Below are 20,349 nucleotides of genomic sequence, written 5' to 3'. Positions count from 1 at the left end.
TCAGCCCAGTGGGTGAGCTTTGACAGTCTGTAGATCCAACTTTCTCTCCTCCCAAAGAAGCACACAGTTTTTGCTTTCCATAGGGATGCCATGTGTTGGAGCCAGATAAGCAGAGGCTTGGGAGCCTGTGCCTACTCTAGGTTCTACTGCTGTTACCCTGTGGGATTTTGGACTAGTTGCTCTCTCTCGTCTCAGTTTTCTTATCTGTAGATTAGGAAATCTCCAAGGTCCTTTCCAGCACTGTTTCTCTGATAAACCAAAAAGAGCTCTGTTTCTGAGCCTTATATAGAAATTCTTGACTGTCTGGGAGACCTGTTTAAGAGCTTGGCTGCTAACCAAAAGGTCAACAGTTTGAAACCACCAGCCACTCCTTGGAAACCCTATGGGGCAGTTCTACTCTGTCCAGTAGGGTTGCTATGAGTCAGAATTGACTTGAAGGCAAGCGGTTTGGTTTTATGGGTGGGCCTTAAGAGTATTAACTGCAAGTGGATTGGCAGTCTATTTCAGGCTAGCCTATTTAGCATAACTTCACACTTACCTTTCAGTGTTCTCAATGTCTGTGGAAACCTGCCAGGAATTTTGCTGAGTATCTGTGGGGGATGATGAAGAGTCCTCTAGGGCAGGTATTTCAGCACACTCCTCAATTTTGCAATCCAAACTCCTGGTTTCCCCTCCAGGCTCCTTTCCTAAGGTAGAGAGGGTATAGGCAAAGAGAAGGTGTTAACAAGTCATGAATGCAAATTCTTTACCCAAAATGTCACTGTAAAGGCTTACTATACTTTTGAGTCAAATGCTACATAACCCAATAGCTTTCTGAACACTAAAATAATTGCACAACTATATATGCAATTATATATGTGCATGTGTGTGATACATTTTCACATTCAGACAATGATAGTTTGAGGCCCACATCTTTCTCCTGTGGAGTGGCTGGTGGGTTCAAATCGTTGACCTTTCACTTAGCAGCTGAGTGTTTTAACCTCTGTGTCACTAGGGCTCCTATATATATTATATATAATATATGAATATACATACATACTTATATACAAGCAATTGTTTTAGTATGCTGTTGTTAGGTCCCGTCGAGTCAGTTCCGACTCACAGCGACCCTATGTACAACAGAACAAAACACTGCCCCATCCTCACAATCATTATGCTTGAGCTCACAATCGTTATGCTTGAGCCACTGTGTCAATCCATCTTGTCAAGGGTATTCCTCTTTTTTGCTGACCCTCTACCTTACCAAGCATGATGCTCTTCTCTAGGGACTGGTCCCTCCTGATAATATGCCCAAAGTATGAGACCAAGTCTCACCATCCTTGCTTCCAAGGAGCACTCTGGCTGTACTTTTTCTAAGACAAAACTGTTCGTTCTTCTGGCAGTCCACAGTATATTCAATATTCTTTGCCAACAAATAATTCAAAGGCATCAATTCTTCTTTGGTCTTTCTTACTCATTGTCCAGCCTTCGCATGCATATGAGGTGACTGAAAACACCATGGCTTGGGTCATGCATGCCTTAGTCCTCAAAGTGACGTCTTTGCTTTTCAACACTTTAAAGAGGTCTCTTGCAGCAAATTTGCCCGATGTAATACTCTGTTTGATTTCTTGACTGCAGCTTCCATGGGCTTGATTGTGGATTCAAGTAAAATTAAATCCTTGACATCTTCACTATTTTTTCCATTTTGCATGAAGTTGCTTATTGGTCATATGCTACCTCCTAAAATGGTTGAACGCAGACCAATGCTTTTTGGTATAGTAACTGTGTATTCCTGCCATTTTCTTTCAACGCTTCCTGCGTCATTCAGTATTTTGTCCATAGAAGACTTCAGTTTTGCAACTCGAGGCTTGAATTTTTTCCTCAGCTCTTTCAGCTTGAGAAATGCAGAGCATGTGTTCTCCCCTTTTGGTTTCCTGAGTCCAGGTCTTTGCACATTTCATTATAATACTTTACTTTGTTTTCTTGAGTGGTCCTTTGAAATATTCTTTCCAGCTCTTTTACTTCACCATTTCTTCCATTCACTTTAGCTATTCTACATTCAAGAGCAAGTTTCAGAGTCTCTTCTGACTTCTATTTTGGTCTTTTCTTTCTTTCCTGCCTTTTTAATGACCTTTTGCTTTCTTCAAATACGATGTCCTTGATGTCATCCCACAACTCATCATCTGGTCTTCGGTCATTAGTGTTCTACACGTCAAATCTATTCTTGAGATGGTCTCCAAATTCAGGTTGTATATACTTAACAAAAATTCAAGCCTCCAGTTGCAATATTGAAGGATTCTACAAGGAAAATATTAAAAGACGCAGAGTTACTGTACCAAAAAGAACTTGTCGACATTCAATCATTTCAGAAGGTAGCGTACGATCAAGATCTGATAGTATTGAAGAAGGAGGTCCAAGCTGCACTGAAGGCATTGGCAAGACACAGAGCTCCAGGGACTGAAGGAACACCAATTGAAATATTTCAACTAATGGATGCAGCGCTGGAAGCACTTATTCGTCTATGCCAAGAAATTTGGAAGACTATCTGGTCAACTGACTGGAAGAAATCCGTATTTGTACCCACTTCAAAGAAAGGAGATACAACAGGATGCAGAAACTATCGAATAATATCATTAATATCACACACAAGTAAAATTTGGCTGAAGATCACTCAAAAGCAGTTGCAACAATACATCAACAGGGAACTGCCAGAAATTCAAGCTGGATTCAGAAGAGGATGTGGAACAAGGGATATCACTGCTGATGTCAGATAGATCATGGCTGAAAAAAGAGAATACCAGAAAGATGTTTATCTGTGTTTTAGTGACTAGGCAAAGGCATCCGGCTGTGTGGATCATAACAAATTATCACAACATTGTGAAGAATGAGAATTCCAGAACACTTAACTGTGTTCATGAGGAACCTGTACATAGACTAAGAGGCAGTCATTTGATCAGAACAAGCAGATACTGTGTGGTTTAAATTCAGGAAAGGTGTGCGTCAAGGTTGTATCTTTTCACCATACATATTTAATCTGTATGCTGAGGAAACAATCCAAGAAGCTGGACTATATGAAGAAGAACGTGGCATAGGGTTGGAGGAAGACTCATTTACAACTTGCATTATGCAGATGACACAACCTTGCTTGCCGAAAGTGAAGAAGACTTGAAGAATTTATTGATGAAGATCAAAGGCCACAGCCTTCAATATGGATTACACCTCAACATAAAGCAAACAAAAATCCTCACAACTGGAGCATTAAGCAATATCATGATAAACAGAGAAAAGATTGAAGTTGTCAAGAACTTCACTTTACTTGGATCCACAATTAACACCCACAGAAGCAGCAGTCAAGAAATCAAAAGATGCATTGCATTGGGAAAATCGGCCGCAAAAGAACTCTTTAAAGTGTTGAAAAGTAAAGATGTCACCTTGAAGACTAAGGTGTGCCTGACCCAAGCCATGGTGTTTTCAATTCCTTCATATGCATGTGAAAGCTGGACAACGAATAAGGAAGACTGAAGAATTGATGCCTTTGAATTATGGTGTTGGTGAAAAATGTTGGATATACCATGGACTGCCAAAAGAACGAATGATTCTGCCTTGGAAGAAGTACACCCAGAAAGCTCCTTAGAAGCAAGGATGGCGAGACTGCACCTAAGTACTTTGGACATGTTATCAGGAGGGATCAGTCCCTGGAGAAGGACATCATGCTTGGTAAAGTAGAGGGTCAATGAAAAAGAGGAAGACCCTTGATGAGGTGGATTGATGCAGTGGCTGCAACAATGGGCACAAGCATAGCAACAATTGTGAGGATGGTGCAGGACCAGGCACGGTTTCATTCTGCAGTGCATAAGGTCACTATGAGTAGGAACTGACTCCATGGCACCGAACAACAACAACAATAGTAGAAACTAGCTTTCTGAACACCCAGTCAAAGCAAAACACGAGTTTACTGATGAGGATCTCGTGATCCTTTTGTGTGTATTTTATGCACATTTGTCCAGGGTGATGGAACTTGCCTGGGGAATTGTTTTTCCAATTATGTGGTATGCTGTTTGGTGAAATTAATTAAGCACATAATTTAGCATATCACCATTTCACAGTTGGAGGGCACTGACCTCTTAAAAGCAATACCTTTACACCTTCTGCTAGAGTGCAACGAATGCTATTTGCCACTTCTAGCTGGGCAAGTCAACCTTAAAATGAGCAAGGTGGTTGAGATCTGAGAGGGGCAAAAGGGGGCTCCTAAAACACAGCCCTCTGCTTTTCCATACTCTGAAGGAGAAGGTCACCTGAAAGCATGTGTGGCTCCCGTTATACTCCTGTGGCTTTCAAAATGCTTTGGAGAATGCGGTATGGTTTGGGTGGTGAAGGGGAGGGGAAGGGATTCACTCACAGACAGAATTCTCTGGTTCATAGACTTTGCCTGTGGTAAGGACTATAGAGCCTAAAGCTTTCATTCCAATGGGGAAAGGGAAGGACACAAGGTGGTGTGATGGGCCTTTTTGGAGCTCTCTCCCCATTCCCTTTATATACAACCTTTTTTATGAAAAACCAAACCAAAGCCACTGTCATCAAGTGAATTCTGATTCTAAATTGCAGTCTACAACAACTATGATGGCAATTACTACCTGTTGTAATTCTACTACTTCTTATTGTTGTTAGCTGTCTACCGACTCATAACAACCCCAAACTCATAGTCACCCCATGCACAATGAAAGAAAACGCTGCCTGGTCCTGTACCAACCCCATGATTTGTTGAGGATTGGACCGTGGTAATCCACAGGGCCTTTCATTAGCTGACTTTCAGAAGTAGATCACCAGGCCTTTCTTCCTAGTCCATCTTAGTCTGGAAGTTTTGCTGAAACCTGTTTGGCATCATAGCAACACACAAACCTCCACTGACACAAATGGGTGGTGGCTGTGCATGAGGTGCGTTGGCTGGGAGTAGAATGGAAGGTGAGAATTCTACCACTGAAGCACTGCATCACTTCTGCCTCCATTAATTCTACTACTAATATAAGACAAATACTGTTCTATAAAATTTTCAAAGTAATATAACTATTCATATTCCTTAAACACCCTTGTGATCTTATAATGGCAGATAATATCCTCATTTTATTAATTTTCTGTGACTTCTAGAATGGACTCTGCTAATGTGGATGAGCCAAAATGAAAACCCTGGATGTGTGACCTCCAGTTTAGTGTTTTTTGTTAGCTCACAGAATCTCTGCAGAATTTTGATCATATTGTATCTCTTCTAGCTGAAACATCTTAAAAAGACAGAAGAGATCAATATGAATTTAACAGGTTTCAATTTCAGAATATACATGATGTCAAGTTTACTCTGCAAGCAATAATAATTGCTCTGATTTATTGATAGCACTGACTTTATGCTGGGTAGTCTCCAGTCACTTTCCAACCATACTGCCAGTTTATTGCCTTTATAGAACTCATCACTATCAGAAATCATCTTGCTTATGTATTTGCTCACTAGTTTATTGTGTGACCTTCCCAGATACATTCTCACTCTCTTCTCCAAACTATGCTTGTAAACTCTGTGGGGCCAGGAACTTCATCTGTGTTTTTCAATTCCATAAGCCCAGTACCTAGGATGGAGCTTTAAACATAGTAGAATTTCAGTAGATATATAGCTTTTTGAAATTTGCATTAATCACAGTATATATGTTGTCATGCAACTTGATTTTTACCCTTTAGTATGGCTTAGAGATCTTTTCGAATCCTTACAACTGGACCAAAAAGCAAAATCAGGATTAATGAGGAAGAAATTGAAGCTGTCAATGACTTAATTCTACTTGGATCAACAATCAGTGTCCATGGAAGCAGCAGTCAAGAGATCAAATGACGTATTGCGTTAGAAAAATCTGTTGCAAAAGACCCCTGTAAAATATTAAAAAGGAAAGGTGTTACTTTGACTAAGGTGTGCCTGACCTAAGTCATGGTCTTCTCAGTTGCTTCATATGCATGCAAAAGCTAAACTTTGAAAAAGGAAAACAGAAAAAGAATTGATACTTTTGAATTGTGGCGTTGGAGAAGAATATTGGATATGCTGTAAAAGAATATCGGATATACTATAAAATATTGGGAGACCTTTGTGGCATAGTGCTTAAAAGCTATGGCTGCTAACCGAAAGGTCGGCAGTTCGAGCAAACTCTATGGGGCAGTTCTACTTTGTCCTATAGGGTTGCTACGAGTCAGAATTAACTTGATGGCAACGGGTTTGGTTTCTTCGTTTATAAAAATATTGGACTGCCAGAAGAAGGAACCAGTCGATTTTAGAAGAAATACATCCAGAATGCTCCTGAGAAGCAAGGATGGTGAGACTGGCTCACGTACTTTGGACATGTCCTCAGGAAGACTAATTACTAGAAAAGGACATCATGGTTGGTAAAGTACAGAGTCAGTGAAAATGAGGGAACCTCTCAGTGAGATGAATTGACACTATACTCAAAGCCCTAGACTCAAATATAGCAAATACCATGAAGATGGAAAAGAACCAGGTAACATTTTTTGTCCTGTTATCCATAAGATTTCTATGAGTCGAAGCTGACTCAACAATAATCATAACAATATTTTGATTTATGTCATGCTTTTTAATGGATGCGAAGTATTCTATAGTAAGGAATTTAGTTATAATTCTTCCTTTTTCCATCACATGCTAATATTTGTATAAGATAGATCTTTGATGTAGAATACTGGGACAATACATATGTATTTTAATAAATACATTTTGTGTTTTAATAAATATTGTCAAATTGGCCTCTGAAAAGGCTATGCTAATTTATACTTCACTTCCCCCAACAGGAAATGAGAGGATCCATTTCCCACATCTCTGCCAATACTTCGTAATATTAATATTTCATTTTTGCTTAATCTGATGAGGGAGAAAGAGAATCTTATTAAAGTTTTATTTTTCATTTCTTACTGCTGAGGTTAAACATGTTTTTATATGTTAATTGCCCATTTGTATTTCTTCTTCTCTGCATTTCCTATCCATATCACTTGCTCATTTAAACAGTGGAGTTGTCTTTATTGTTGATTTGTAGAGGTTCCTTCTATATTATGAACACTGATCATTTGTCTGTTCTATATGCTGCTTGTATCTCTTGGTCTGTTATACGTCTACTAATTGTTAATAATGTATTTTGTCATAAGTAAGTTAGTATTTTATATTGAAAACTATTCATCATTGTCTTTTGATTTTTATGTCTTGCCTATTTTTCTAATATTTATAGAGTTCAAAAATATTTAGCTCTTTAATTAATCTGTAATTTATTTTTTGTGTATGGTGTGATGTACGGATCTAAATTTTTAGTCCAAAGAATTATTAGCTTCATTGCTCCAATGCCATAAATCTACATTTAGAGTAAACACTTTCGGCAATTATTAGTTTTGTTGTTCTGTTTGGTAGCTTTCTTTCATGATGTTGGTTTTTCTGAGTGCATCATGTCAGGAGGCAGATGAGTCATTTCATTCCATTGTTAATGTTAGTTAAGTATGAATGATTGCTTGGTTAAGGTGGTCTCTGCCAGATTTTACCATTGTAGGTGCATTCTTTTCCCTTTGTAGTTATTAAGTAATCATTGAGATAGGATGGACTTTTCATTTAAGTATTTTTGTCTTTCTTTAGATTAAGAAAAGTTTTCTATTTTTTTCTTGATTATGTACTTCTCTTTATTCTCTCAGAATCCCTATTTCATATTACAGTCTTTGAATCTATCTTCCATGTTTATTAACTACCATATATACTCCATATTTATTCATTTTGGCTAAATTCTGGGAGAATACCTTGACTTGATCTTTCAGCTTACTATTTTAGGCTCCTAGTAATTCTATTTTGCTAATCGTTAAAAACTGTAAAGGGTCTTATGTTTTACCCTATTTGCAAGTTAGCCTGACACATTTCATGGATACTGGAAGAAGATATGAGACACGTGGGTCAGAAACAAAAGACAGTTTATTACTCACAGAATAACAATAGCTAGGGTATCAGCATTTATCCTGATTTCTCAAGTCCCAATTCCTACAGAGTGATGCAAAAAGGGTAGACAATACCTACACAAACAGGGACTGCATGAACGGAAAGAAACCCTGAGCTTAGGGATCCTGAGTCTTTTAGAATAAGCAGTAAGCATTCTTCCCTTTGCTTCTGAGTAAAACTTTTTCTTTCTTTTTTTTTTAATACGGAATAGTAAGCATGCCCACCATTTGATCTGGAAAGAGAGCATTTCTTTTTCTTTTCCAAGATGTTTGCTAAATAAGCTTTCTTGAAAAGGTAGTGTAAAACAAAGGACAGGCAGTGCCTCACTTATAAGACTTTCAGAAATGTCTCACAACACTAATTAACCCATCTACTGATTTTTTCTTTGATTGATAACATTTTTATTTCCAACAAATCTGATATTCCTTTTTGTTGCAGACAATTATTGTTTTATGAGTATGACAGGGTCATAAATATCTCCGAGAAGATTAGTTATAAATATTTTAAATTCTTTATCTGTTTCCTCTTTTTAACTTTGGTCTTCAATTATTGTTGTTGCATTTGGTAGCTTTCTTTCATGATGTTGGTTTTTCTCAAAATTTTGGTCATTCTTGGATGTTTATTCAGATTTGTCTTTGAGAATCTCTGTTCATTATTCTGATTATAGTGTTCTCTGGTGATTGTGGAGATGGGGCAGGTTGTGTGGCTGGACACTGTGTGTCTAAATCTTGTCTTCTGGGTGCAACGGTTTCCCATATCTCTTGGGAATGATAAGTTACCTGGATCTGTCCTGATTTTTGCGTCCCAGTGCCTGTTCTGTATGCTGAGCAATTTAACCTGAGAAAAAAAACACTAGAGTCATGTGTTTGCTTTCTTTTTCTTCTCCTGCTGTCTTTGTGGAGGTCCAGAGTTACTTTATATTGTGTTCTGCTTTGCCAACCAGGGCAAAAACTAACACCAGGTGTCCTCTTAGGGCAAACACTGCAGCTTAGTGTGGGGTAGCCCAGTTTTTCCTGCATACAATTTCAAATATCAGTTTCACTAACAACTGTTCCAGAAATCCTTCCTGTGTTTTGTATCTGTTGACTTGGAGCTTGAAATATTTCTGGAATTGATCTGATTTTTTCAGTAATTTTCTCCTGATGAATTTTATCTTGAGTTCCTTATTCTGCTATCGTTTTCTCTGTTCATTCATCAATACCAATCCAATCCCAATTTCTTTCTGGCATTGAAAAACTCCTTAAAATTTCTAGATTGTTGAAGTCATCTTTTCTTGTTTTCCAGGGCCACGGGAGATTGGTCTGTGTCAACTCCTGTTTCCTTTTCCTCCTGCAGTTAGGAGGGGGCATGTGACGCAGTTATGGTAATGGACTCTGGGTAGGAGTGATACATGCCTCTTCCAGAATGGCTCTAAAAGCCCTCCCATGTAATCCCCCATACTGTCTTTCTTCTCTGACCATAGGGTAGATGCAGAGAATGGAAAGAACAACATTCCCCACCCCATCCCAGCTCTGGCATTGGATTACAACCTGGATAAATAATGAACTCTTATTGTTTCAATACATTGAAACTTGGAGTTGTTTCATACAGAAGTTACCCTACCATGACAAATAAAAGGATTAATATGAATTTACTTCTTTATATCTGTTCTGATAGATCAAGGGGTTTTCTATAGAAAGGGAAGTATAAACATGAATTCAGTCCAACATCCCTAGACAAGCTTTCCTCCAACTGCATTCTCTCTTTTTCAACCACAAATGCAGAATGAAAGTAATTAATTCACTTATTCAGTGATCATTAATTGAAACTTTATTCTGCCCTAGGCACTCTGACACATTCTGGGGACACAATGGTGAATACATTCAAGGTAATCAAAGTCTAGAGAAAACAACAAACAAGAAATCAGACAACTACCTTTCGATGTAATATGTGCCATAATCAGTGCTATGGAAATGCTTGAGGGGACACGTTGGGTAAGCATTGGGCCAGCCTTAGAAGGCCAAGAAAAGCTTCCTCTAGGAAGTCACATCTAAATTGAGACTCAAAGAAACTGAAGGTGTGAGCCAGGTGAAAGAGATGGATGTGGGGTGAGTAGGTAATTTGTCTCAGGCAGAGGAGACAACTGGAAACAACTTGCAAGTTCAGTTTCTTTAAAGTAGTTGAAGATCCCTTGAGTGTAACAGGCCAGGGTATGGGTGGCAGATGAAGTAGGGGTAACCAGTGAGAGATAAGACTGAGAAGTTAGCAGGGTCAACACTAAAATGTACTTTTGAGCCACACTAAGGAGTCAGCAGAAGAACCCTCTACAAACCTGACAAGTGCTCAGTTTGAGTTCTTTATCCCTAGCTTTCCCCATATTGCTAGTTGTCCTCAGAATGGAGTACCCGTTTTTTAGTATCGGGGGGCTCCCTTTCCTGATCTGAGAAAAAGATCCAACATCCCTCCAAATGGTGACTTCAAGTCAATATTTTGCTTCACCAAGAGAGTGAGTGTGCATTCCTTATTATGAAATGAAAATTCTGTTCCCTGAAAAATCAATTTCAGGCATCAGTGAACAAATATTTGCTTGGGGAGAGGGTGAAGGAGGAGTGCCTTTAGAGCACCTTGAAATCATACTAAGGTGGCTTCATCACTGTTTAGAACTAGGACATCAAAAAGTTGGCCACTTTCCTTATGGTCTTGTAAAGTTTTTTGCCTTCAGTTCCTTGGGGATCTCATGTATTTTTAGCCTGTTTATGGATAACATAACAGGCATGTTTGAGGAAAAGTTAAGGGAAACCACCCATGAAGCACATACCAGATTGGAAGGCTGGTTATTCTTATATTCGTGAGAAATAGTCAGCCATTCAGGAAGAAAAAAACACATCTGATTGTGGGACAGCCTCAGGAGTACAATAAAGCACCCTCAGCCACAGAAGTCCTAGGGACAGCCACAGAGGATTAGACTGAGGATCCTTTATCACACCCCACTCTAGAGACTGCTTTCCTTCTCTGTATCTCTTCATTCTCCCATCCTCTTTCTCCTCTATTCATGTTTTTCTCTCTATTCATATTCTCTTTTCCCCTTCCATGCCTTATTTCTTTCCTGCCTGTCTTTAGCCTACCAGCAGCAATGGGAGGTGATTCCATAAACAGTGTCTCTTTGGAAGCCCTTAGTTTGGCCTCTAGGCTCCAGCAAAATCAGTTTTATCCATTTAAGTGAATTTCCCCAGGAATCAAAACAAAAAACAAACAAACTTTTAATCTTCTCTGAGCTAATAATATATCATGCTATCATTTCCTTGACAGCAGGGGTAAGTATCCGCTATCCTTTCTACTCCTCACACATTTTCTGCCATGATACCATACACAGAGGAGGCTTTCAGGACAGTTTTCCTACTGACTGAATGAAAATGACAAAATCAACATGGCTTACAACAGGTGCATGGAAGCCTATCCAAATAAGTTACTCTCACTCTCATGCATTTCTTTTATTTGCAGGTGCTTTTCAACCCTGTGCACTGTGAACAGGACTGGGGGAATGTAGGCTGTTCGTTAAATAATCTACATTGACTCTCTTGTGTTTCTAAAAAGAACATGATTTAAATTGAAATATGTGCTATTGTTAGTTGTTCACCTACGTTAAAAAGTAGTTCCAAAGGCTTTTCTACACTACCATAGCTATTCTTACTGCCATAAAAGACATAGTGAAAAATAAAAATTATACCATGCACGGAGCTAAATTCTGCCCAAGCTGAAAATATATTCCTCCTCAGAACAGATACAGAAGGTGCCCCCTCTCCTTCCAACCCCACCGCCCTACATCCTCCTCTGCACTGCTTATGGCATTGTTGTTCTATCACTGACCCAGAGTACCAGCCATCTTGGTGGCACCATGTAGCTGTATGAAAAATAGAAGCACAGGCCTCTTGGAGCACAAGAGAAGAGCAGACAATGGAAAATACATAGGGAGGAGATCCCTGTATAGACTTTGACTGCCCTACTTCCAGACCTTAAAGTAGAGCATAGTCAATAACATACAGGTAAATGTCTTTCTGGTATTCCCTGCTTTCAGCAAGGATCTGTCTGACATCAGCAATGATATCCCTCGTTCTGAATCCAGCTTGAATTTCTGGCAGTTACCTGCCGATGTACTGCTGCAAACATTTTTGAATTATCTTCAGCAAAATTTTACTTGTGTGTGATATTAATGATATCATTGGAAAATTTCTGCATCATATTGGATCACGTTTCTTTGGAATGGGTGCAAATATGGATCTCTTCCAGTCAGTTGGCCAGGTAGCTGTTTTCCAAATTCCTTGGCACAGAAACAAAAAAAAAAAAAAAAAAAAAAAAAGTGTTGCCGTTGGGTAGGTTCTGACTCATAGCAACCCTATAGGACAGACTAGAGCTGCTCCATAGAGTTTCCAAGGAGCACCTGGTGGATTTGAACTGCTAACCTTTTAGTTAGCAGCCGTAGCACTTAACCACCATGCCACCAGGGATTCTGCTGAAACATCTCCATTGGTATTCTCTCAATTCCTGGAGCCTTATTTTTCACCAGTGCCTTCACTGCAGTTTGGACTTCTTCCTTCAATGCCATCGGTTCTTGATCATACATGCTACCTCCTGAAATGGTTGAATATTGGTCAATTCTTTTTGGTATAGTGACTCTGTATACTCCTTGGAAGACTGATAAACAACTTATGCTATGCAGATGATACAACCTTGCTTGTTGAAAGCGAAGAGGACTTGAAGCATTTACTGATGAAGATCAAAGACTACACCCTTCAGTATGGATTATACCTGAACATAAAGAAAACAAAAATCCTACTGGACCAACAAGCAACATCATGATAAATGGAAAAAATATTGAAATTAAGGATTTCATTTTACTTGAATCTGCAATCACTGCCAATGGAAGCTGCAGTCAAGAAGTCAAAGAAGCCATGATATTTTCAGTAGCCTCATATGCATGGGAAAGCTGGACAATGACTAAGGAAGACTGAAGAAGAATTGATGCCTTTGAATTATTGTACTGGCAAAGAATATGGAATATACCACGGACTGCCAGAAGAATAAACAAGCTTGTCTTGGAAGAAGTACCACCACAGTGCTCCTTGGAAGCGAGGATAGTGAGACTTGATTTCATGTACTTTGGACATGTTTGCAGCAGGGATCAGTCCCTGGAGAAGGGTATTATGCTTGGTAAGGTAGAGGGTCAGTGAAAAAGAGGAAGGCCCTTGATGAGATGGACTGACACAGTGGCTACAACAATGGGTTCAAATATTGCAACGACTGTGAGGATGGCACAGGGCCGGATATTGTTTCATTCTGTAGTAAATAGGGTCATTATGAGTTTTACCCGACTCAACAGCACCTAACATCAGCAACAAAGTAGAGAAGTCCAATGTACAAGATGTATTTACTGCATAATTAATTAATCCCAACTTTTCCATAATTGGGGATGTTGTTGTTTTTATCTACCATTGAGTTGGCCCCAACTCAGCAGAGCTTTCGGACTAACACTAGGTAGAAAGGCCTGGTGACCTACCTCTGAAAATCAGCCAATGAAAACCCTATGGATCCATAATGGCATCATGGCAAAATCATGCTTCCTTTGTATCACACAAATGCCATATCTTTTTTTTGTGTATGGTCAAATGTGTACAACAAAACACTTGTCATTTCAACCATTTTTACATGTACAATTCAGTGACATTAATTATGTTCTGCATATTATGCAATCATCACCACTGTTTCCAAAGCATGTCTCTCTTTTTTTTTTTTTACTGCATATAATGAATGATTCCTTAGAGTTAAACTTCTTTACTCAATGTAAAATATTTTATAAATCACTAAATGACCCATGAATTTAACTTTATCTCCCTTCTTAAAATTTTTTCTCTGAACTGAGGTTTATTTTGGTTAGAAATTAAATACACAAAGGATTTTAGCTATTAAACATGACTTTTGTTAAATATATTGACTAACCATTACATAGGTCAAGTCTATGAATAAAATTCAGTCAACTATGATACTACTTCTCATTTCCCCATATGACATGTTCTCTTTCCCTTCTCGAATGTAGCTTAGAGGGATTTAAACTGGTTTACAGGAACGATTTGGTTTAGCGGAACAATCACAAGCTTTGCAGTGGAATGACTGCTATGTGACCTTGGACAAGTTACCTATGCGACCTTGGACAAGTTACCTCTTTAAGCCTCAGTTTCTTTATCTGTAAAATTGGGGAAACAATACTTGAGGATAAAATGAGATAACATGTATAAAGTGCTTGGCAAGTAGAAGGCACACAATATGTAGAGGCTATTATCATTGCAACTAGCCCTGATGGCATAGTGGTTAAGAACTCGGCTGCTAACCAAAAGCTTAGCAATTCAAATCCACCAGCCGCTCCTTGGAAACCCTATGGGGCAGTTCTACTCTGCCCTATACTGTTGCTATGAGTTGGAATTGACTTGATGACAACCAGTTTGGTTTTCTGTTTTTTTTTTTTTTTTTTAAATCTTATTCCTCAGCTGACATCTACTTTGACTAATGCTGCCAAATATGGTGTCCTACTCACTGTTTGGAGTCTCTGGGTGGTACAAACAGGTAACATGCTCAGCTGCTAATGGGAAGGTTCATGGTTTGAGTCCACTCAGAGGCACCTTTGAATACAGGTCTGGTGATCTACTTTTGAAAGATCAGCCATTGAAAACCCCATGGAGCACAGTTCTATCCTGACACACGTGGGGTCGCCATGAGTCAGAACTGACTTGACAGCAACTGGTTCACTTACTACTCAGTACATGAAGACATAGAGATAAAGTAATAGGTAGTTTTAGACAACCTTGGTTTCCAGAACTTGGTTATGTCTGTATATTTCAAAAACTACAAGCTTGTTCCCCTGCTTGTCTGTCAGTTCATCATACTGTGGGGGCTTATGTGTTGCTGTGATGCTCAAAGCTATGCCACGGGTATTCAAGTAGCAGCAGGGTCACCCATGGAGGAGAGGTTTTAGCTGAGCTTCCAGAATAAGACAAACTAGGAAGAAAGAAGGACCCAGCAGTCTACTCCTAAAAAGAATTAGCCAGTGAAAACCTTATGAATAGCAGCAGAACATTGTCTGATATAGTGCCAGAAGATGAGCCCCCAGGTTGGAAGGCACTCAAAAGACAACTGGGGAAGAGCTGCCTCTTCAAAGTAGAGTTGACCTTAATGACGTGGATGGAGTCAAGCTTTTGGGACCTTCATTTGCTGATGTGGCAGGACTCAAAATGAGAAGAAATAGCTGTAACCATCCATTAATAACTGGAACTTGGAATGTACCAAATATGAATCTAGGAAAACTGGAAATTGTCAAAAATCAAATGGAGCACATAAACATCAATATCCTAGGCATTAGTGAGCTAAAACGGACTGGTATTGGCCATTCTGAATCGGACAATCATATAGTCTACTATGCCGAGAATGACAACTTGAAGAGGAATGGTGTTGCATTCATCATCAGAAAGAATATTTCAAGACCTATCCTGAAGTACAGTGCTGCCAGTGACAGGATCATATACATATGCCTACAAGAAAGACCAGTTAATACAACTATTAATCAAACTTAAACGCACGAATCACTAAGGCCAAAGATGAAGAAACTGAAGATTTTTATCAGCTTCTGCAGTCTGAAATTAATCAAACATGCAATCAGGATGCACTAATAATTACTGGTGATTGGAATTCAAAAGTTGGAAACAAAGGAGAGGGATCAGTAGTTGGAAAATATGGCCTTGGTGATAGAAACAATGATGGAGATCGAATGATAGAATTTTTAAAGACCAAAGACTTCTTCATTGCAAGTACTTTTTTCACCAACATAAATGGTGACTATATACATTGGACCTTGCCAGATGGAATACACAAGAATCTAATTGACTACATCTGTGGAAAAAGACAATGGAAAAGCTCAATATCATCAGTCAGAACAAGGCCAGGGGCTGACTGTGGAACAGACCATCAACTGCTCATATGCAAGTTCAAGTTGAAACTGAAGAAAATTAGAACAAGTCCATGAGACCCAGAGTACAACCTTGAGTATATCCCACCTGAATTTAGAGACCTTCACAAGAATAGATTTGACATGTTGAATGCTAATGACCAAAGACCAGACGAGTTGTGGAATGACATCACAGAATCATACACAAAGAAAGCCAGAGGTCATTGAAAACACAGGAAAGAAAGAAAAGACCAAGATGGATGTCAGAGTAGACTTGGAAACTTGCTCTCGAATGTTGAGCAGGTAAAGAAAAAGGGAGAAACAATGAAGAGATCTGAACAGAAGATTTCAAAGGGCAGCTTGAGAAGGCTAAGTAAAGTGTTACAATGACATGTGTAAATTGCTGGAGATAGAAAACCAAAAGGGAAGAACACACTCGGCGTTTCTCAAGCTTAAAGAAGTGAAGAAAAAATTCAAGCCTTGAGTTGCAATATGAAGAATTCTATGGGGAAAATATTAAACGACACAGGAAGCATCAAAAGGAGATGGAAGGGACACATAGAGTCATTATACCAAAAAGAATTAGTTGACTTTCAACCATTTCAAGAGGTAGCATATGATCAGGAACCGATGGTACTGAAGGAAGAAGCCCAAGCTGCACTTAAGGTGTTGGCAAAAAACAAGGCTCAAGGAATTGATGGAATATCAATTGAGATGTTGTAACAAACAGATGCAGTGCGGAGGTATTCACTCATCTATGGCAAGAAATATGGAAGACAGCTTCCTGGCCAACTGACTGGAAGAGATCCATATTTGTGCCCATTCCCAAGAAAGGTGATCCAACCAAATGTGGAAATTATAAATCAATATCATTGATATCACACGCAAGCAAAATTTTGTTGAAGGTCATTTGAAAGCAGCTGCAGCAGCATATCGGCAGGGAACTGCCAGAAATTCAAGCCGGATTCAGAAGAGGACGTGGAACCACGGATGTCATTGCTGATGTCAGATGGATCCTGGCTGAAAGCAGAGAATACCAGAAGGATGTTTACCTGTGTTTTAGTGACTATGCAAACACATTTGACTGTGCGGACCATAACAAATTATGGATAACCCTGTGAAGAACGGGAATTCCAGAACACTTAATTGTGCTCATGAGGAACCTTTATATAGATCAAGAGGCAGTTGTTTGGACAGAACAAAGGGATACTGAGTGGTTTAAAGTCAGGAAAGGTGTGCATCAGGGTTGTATCCTTTCATCATACCTATTCAATCTGTATGCTGAACAAATAATTCGAGAAACTGTACTATATGGAGAAGAACGGGCCATCAGGACTGGAGGAAGACTCATTAACAACCTGCGTTATGCAGATGACACAGCTGCTTGCTGAAAGTGAAGAGGACTTGAATCACTTACTGATGAAGATCAAAGACCACAGCTTTCAGTATGGATTACACCTCAATATAAAGAAAACAAAAATCCTCGCAACTGGACCAATAATCCACAGCATGATAAATGGAGGAAAGATCAAAGTTGTCAAGGATTTCATTTTACTTGGATCCACAATCAACACTCATGGAAGCCGCAGTCAGGAAATCAAAAGACTCATCGCATTAGGCAAAACTGCTGCAAAGAACCTCTTTAAAGTGTTGAAAAGCAAAGATGTCACCCTGAAGACTAAGGTGCACCTGACCCAAGTCACAGTATTTTTAATTGCCTCATATGCATGTGGAAGCTGGACAATGAATAAGGAAGATGAAGAAGAATTGATGCCTTTGAATTGTGGTGCTGGCAAAGAATATTGAATAAACCATGGACTGCCAAAAGAATGAACAAATCTGTCTTGGAAGAAGTATGACCAGAATGCTCCTTAGAAGCAAGGATAGTGAGATTGCGTCTTACATACTTTGGACATGTCGTCAGGAGGGATCAGTCCCTGGGAAAGGACATCATGCTTGGTAAAGTACAGGGTCAGCAGAGAAGAAGAAGACCTCAATGGGATGGATTGACACAGTGGCTGCAACAATTGGCTCAAGCATAACAATGATTGTAAGGACGGCACAGGGCTGGGCAGTGTTTCATTCTGTGTATGTAGGGTTGCTATGAGTCAGACCCAACTTGAGGGCACCTAACAATAACAACACAAGCTTGTTCTGGTCTTGAGTCCATTGCATTAAATCTACCAATGTTCATGAGGTTGGTTCCTTCTTATCATTCAAGGCTCAGGTGAAATGTTATTTCCTCAGAGATCTTTGACCATCTAATGTAAAATAGCCACTCAGTCACTTTTATTACAGCATTCATTCTTCTTTAATTGTCTGTATTGCACTTAGTAGCATTTAGGAGTTTTACATAATTTCCGGTATTTAGTTTCCAGTTTTATTTATTTATTTTACTATTCCTCCATACTAAAATATTCTCCATTGGAACAGGGACGTTGTCAGTCTTGCTCACTGCAGTATCCTAGGACCTAGAACAGTGCCTGAGACATATGATAGGTACTTCGTAAATATTAGTTCAAAGAGTGAATGCATGTTTCCACTCAGAATTTGAATCACAGTCTATTTTAAGATTTAATATGCTTCATTTCTTCTAATGGGTTGTTTTATTTTAATATCATTTGCCTCATTAAATTGGAAAATAAAGTATTTTTGGCTATTTTGTTTCCTTTATGGTTGTGGGTCATTTCGTTTACATTTCTTAGTAAGATGCTGAATACACTGGGGGCTTTACTGATCATATTCTATTCTTTGTTTTGAGTTCATCCTGTATTTTGCTGGATAGTTGTTCATTAATTTCTTTATAGACCATCTTGAGCTCCCTGCAGATTTTATATTAAGATTTTTCAAATTTGGCCTTACATTTTTCTATCCTTTCCCCTTTGTAATTGCATTTCATCCGTACATTTTTATCATGGTGGCACTACAGCACTCTGGGATGAGCCCATCTTATCTTAGAGAGAGGAGAAGAATGGGAAAACCTCAAAGGACCTGGGGACAATTTTGCTCTAAATTGTGACAGAGAGGCAGAGCAGAGTCAGAGAGGGCCACTTTGACAGAGCAAGATGAGCAGAGAACAAAGAAAGAGTGAGTTTACATGTGAAAGCAGAGCTGAACTGGAGTGTTTTGCCATCTCTGCTCCTTTCAGAATGGGAATGTTGCCATAACTTATTTACCGGGAGCAAGGAAGTGAGGGAGAGGAAAGCAATGGGCAGAATAGAAGAATCATCCAATTGCCTTAGAAGCCTGGCTCAACTTTCTGCCAACCCAGTGACTGAAACCTGCAATCTCATTTCCGGGTGGCAGGAAACAGGCATTAATGGTCAATGTGATACATGGATTCTGTAATGGGAAAAGATTTCCTACCTGACTGACTGTGACGAAGTGAGAGTAACTATTTTTCACTATACACACAGAAATTAGACCTTGTCAAGTAATGCTTCAATCTACAACTTAAAGTGTAAGGATATGAAACTACAAAATGACTAAAATTATTCCCACCTGTCATCTTTTCAAAACAAACAGTTTTTGAGAACCACTCTCTCCCTCGTATAACCAACAGCCTTTTTTAGATGTGGATTTTATCTCACATCACTGTAATTTCCTTTAATTTTGTTGTTCATGAAAAAGAAAATAATTTTAGTTCCATTTTTCTTCATTTCTTTGGCAACAGAATAATCTCGCAAAGCAAAAAAGGATTTCCAAGTAGATTGTACCAACCAGACTTATGAAGCAGCAAAAACTCAGGACATGGTTCATGGAACGAACATGGGGATCTACTGAAGATATGGTTAAAGACTAAGGATACTTACAATTTGCTTAATTGGAAGAGGAGAACAATCTTCATTATCAAATTCAAGCTCACTGCAGGAGCTTTAAAATTATTTGAGGCTTATTTTTCCCAGGAAGAAACCATGCTTTTAACCCCTGCAGTGACCTTGTGTGCTCTTTCTCTCCAGAGAGCAAACAACGTCATGACTACCCACTAAAGAGTAAAAATAAACATGATATATAATCCTTCCTGGACTCCTGGTGGCAGCCAGGGAAGTGGACAGACATAAAAATAAATGTACAGAGAACTGTGAAACTATTTAGTTTCAGTATGTAATCCCACCAAAAATGTGACCAGTGGCTCTCACATAGAGGCAAACTCAGTGAGTCAATTACTACTCTTTCCTTCCTTGATGGAGAAGAAATGCTAAAGAAGAGTCAAATGGCCAACACTCAGCACTCACAAGGAGGGAGGAGAAACATTCAGCACTCCCAAGAAGGGAAAAGAAATGAACTTTCCTAAAGATTATTAAAATATCAATTTTTATCATAGCATTTAAAGAAACATAAACTCCTTTTAGGCAGAAAGAGATTTAAAGTGTTGCAGGCTAGAATGGGAGTCACT

At 39.0% G+C, this 20,349-nt stretch overlaps 1 protein-coding gene across 2 annotated transcripts in view; it reads right to left on the bottom strand.

The window, feature by feature from the left end:
• The window catches only part of RGS7BP (regulator of G protein signaling 7 binding protein), a 165,716-nt gene that overhangs the window by 21,443 nt on the left and 123,924 nt on the right, over positions 1-20,349 (bottom strand). For both annotated transcript variants that reach the window (XM_003408059.4, XM_010588167.1), the window contains one exon: positions 539-686. In XM_003408059.4, the coding sequence (XP_003408107.1) occupies positions 539-686 (148 nt within the window). The remainder of the gene's footprint in view (positions 1-538; positions 687-20,349) is intronic.

This window comes from Loxodonta africana, chromosome 2, assembly GCF_030014295.1.
Source record: "Loxodonta africana isolate mLoxAfr1 chromosome 2, mLoxAfr1.hap2, whole genome shotgun sequence".
Taxonomy (NCBI): Eukaryota; Metazoa; Chordata; class Mammalia; order Proboscidea; family Elephantidae; genus Loxodonta; species Loxodonta africana.
The sequence above is the reverse complement of the archived record's forward strand: the minus strand, read 5'-3'. Positions and strand labels throughout refer to the sequence as shown.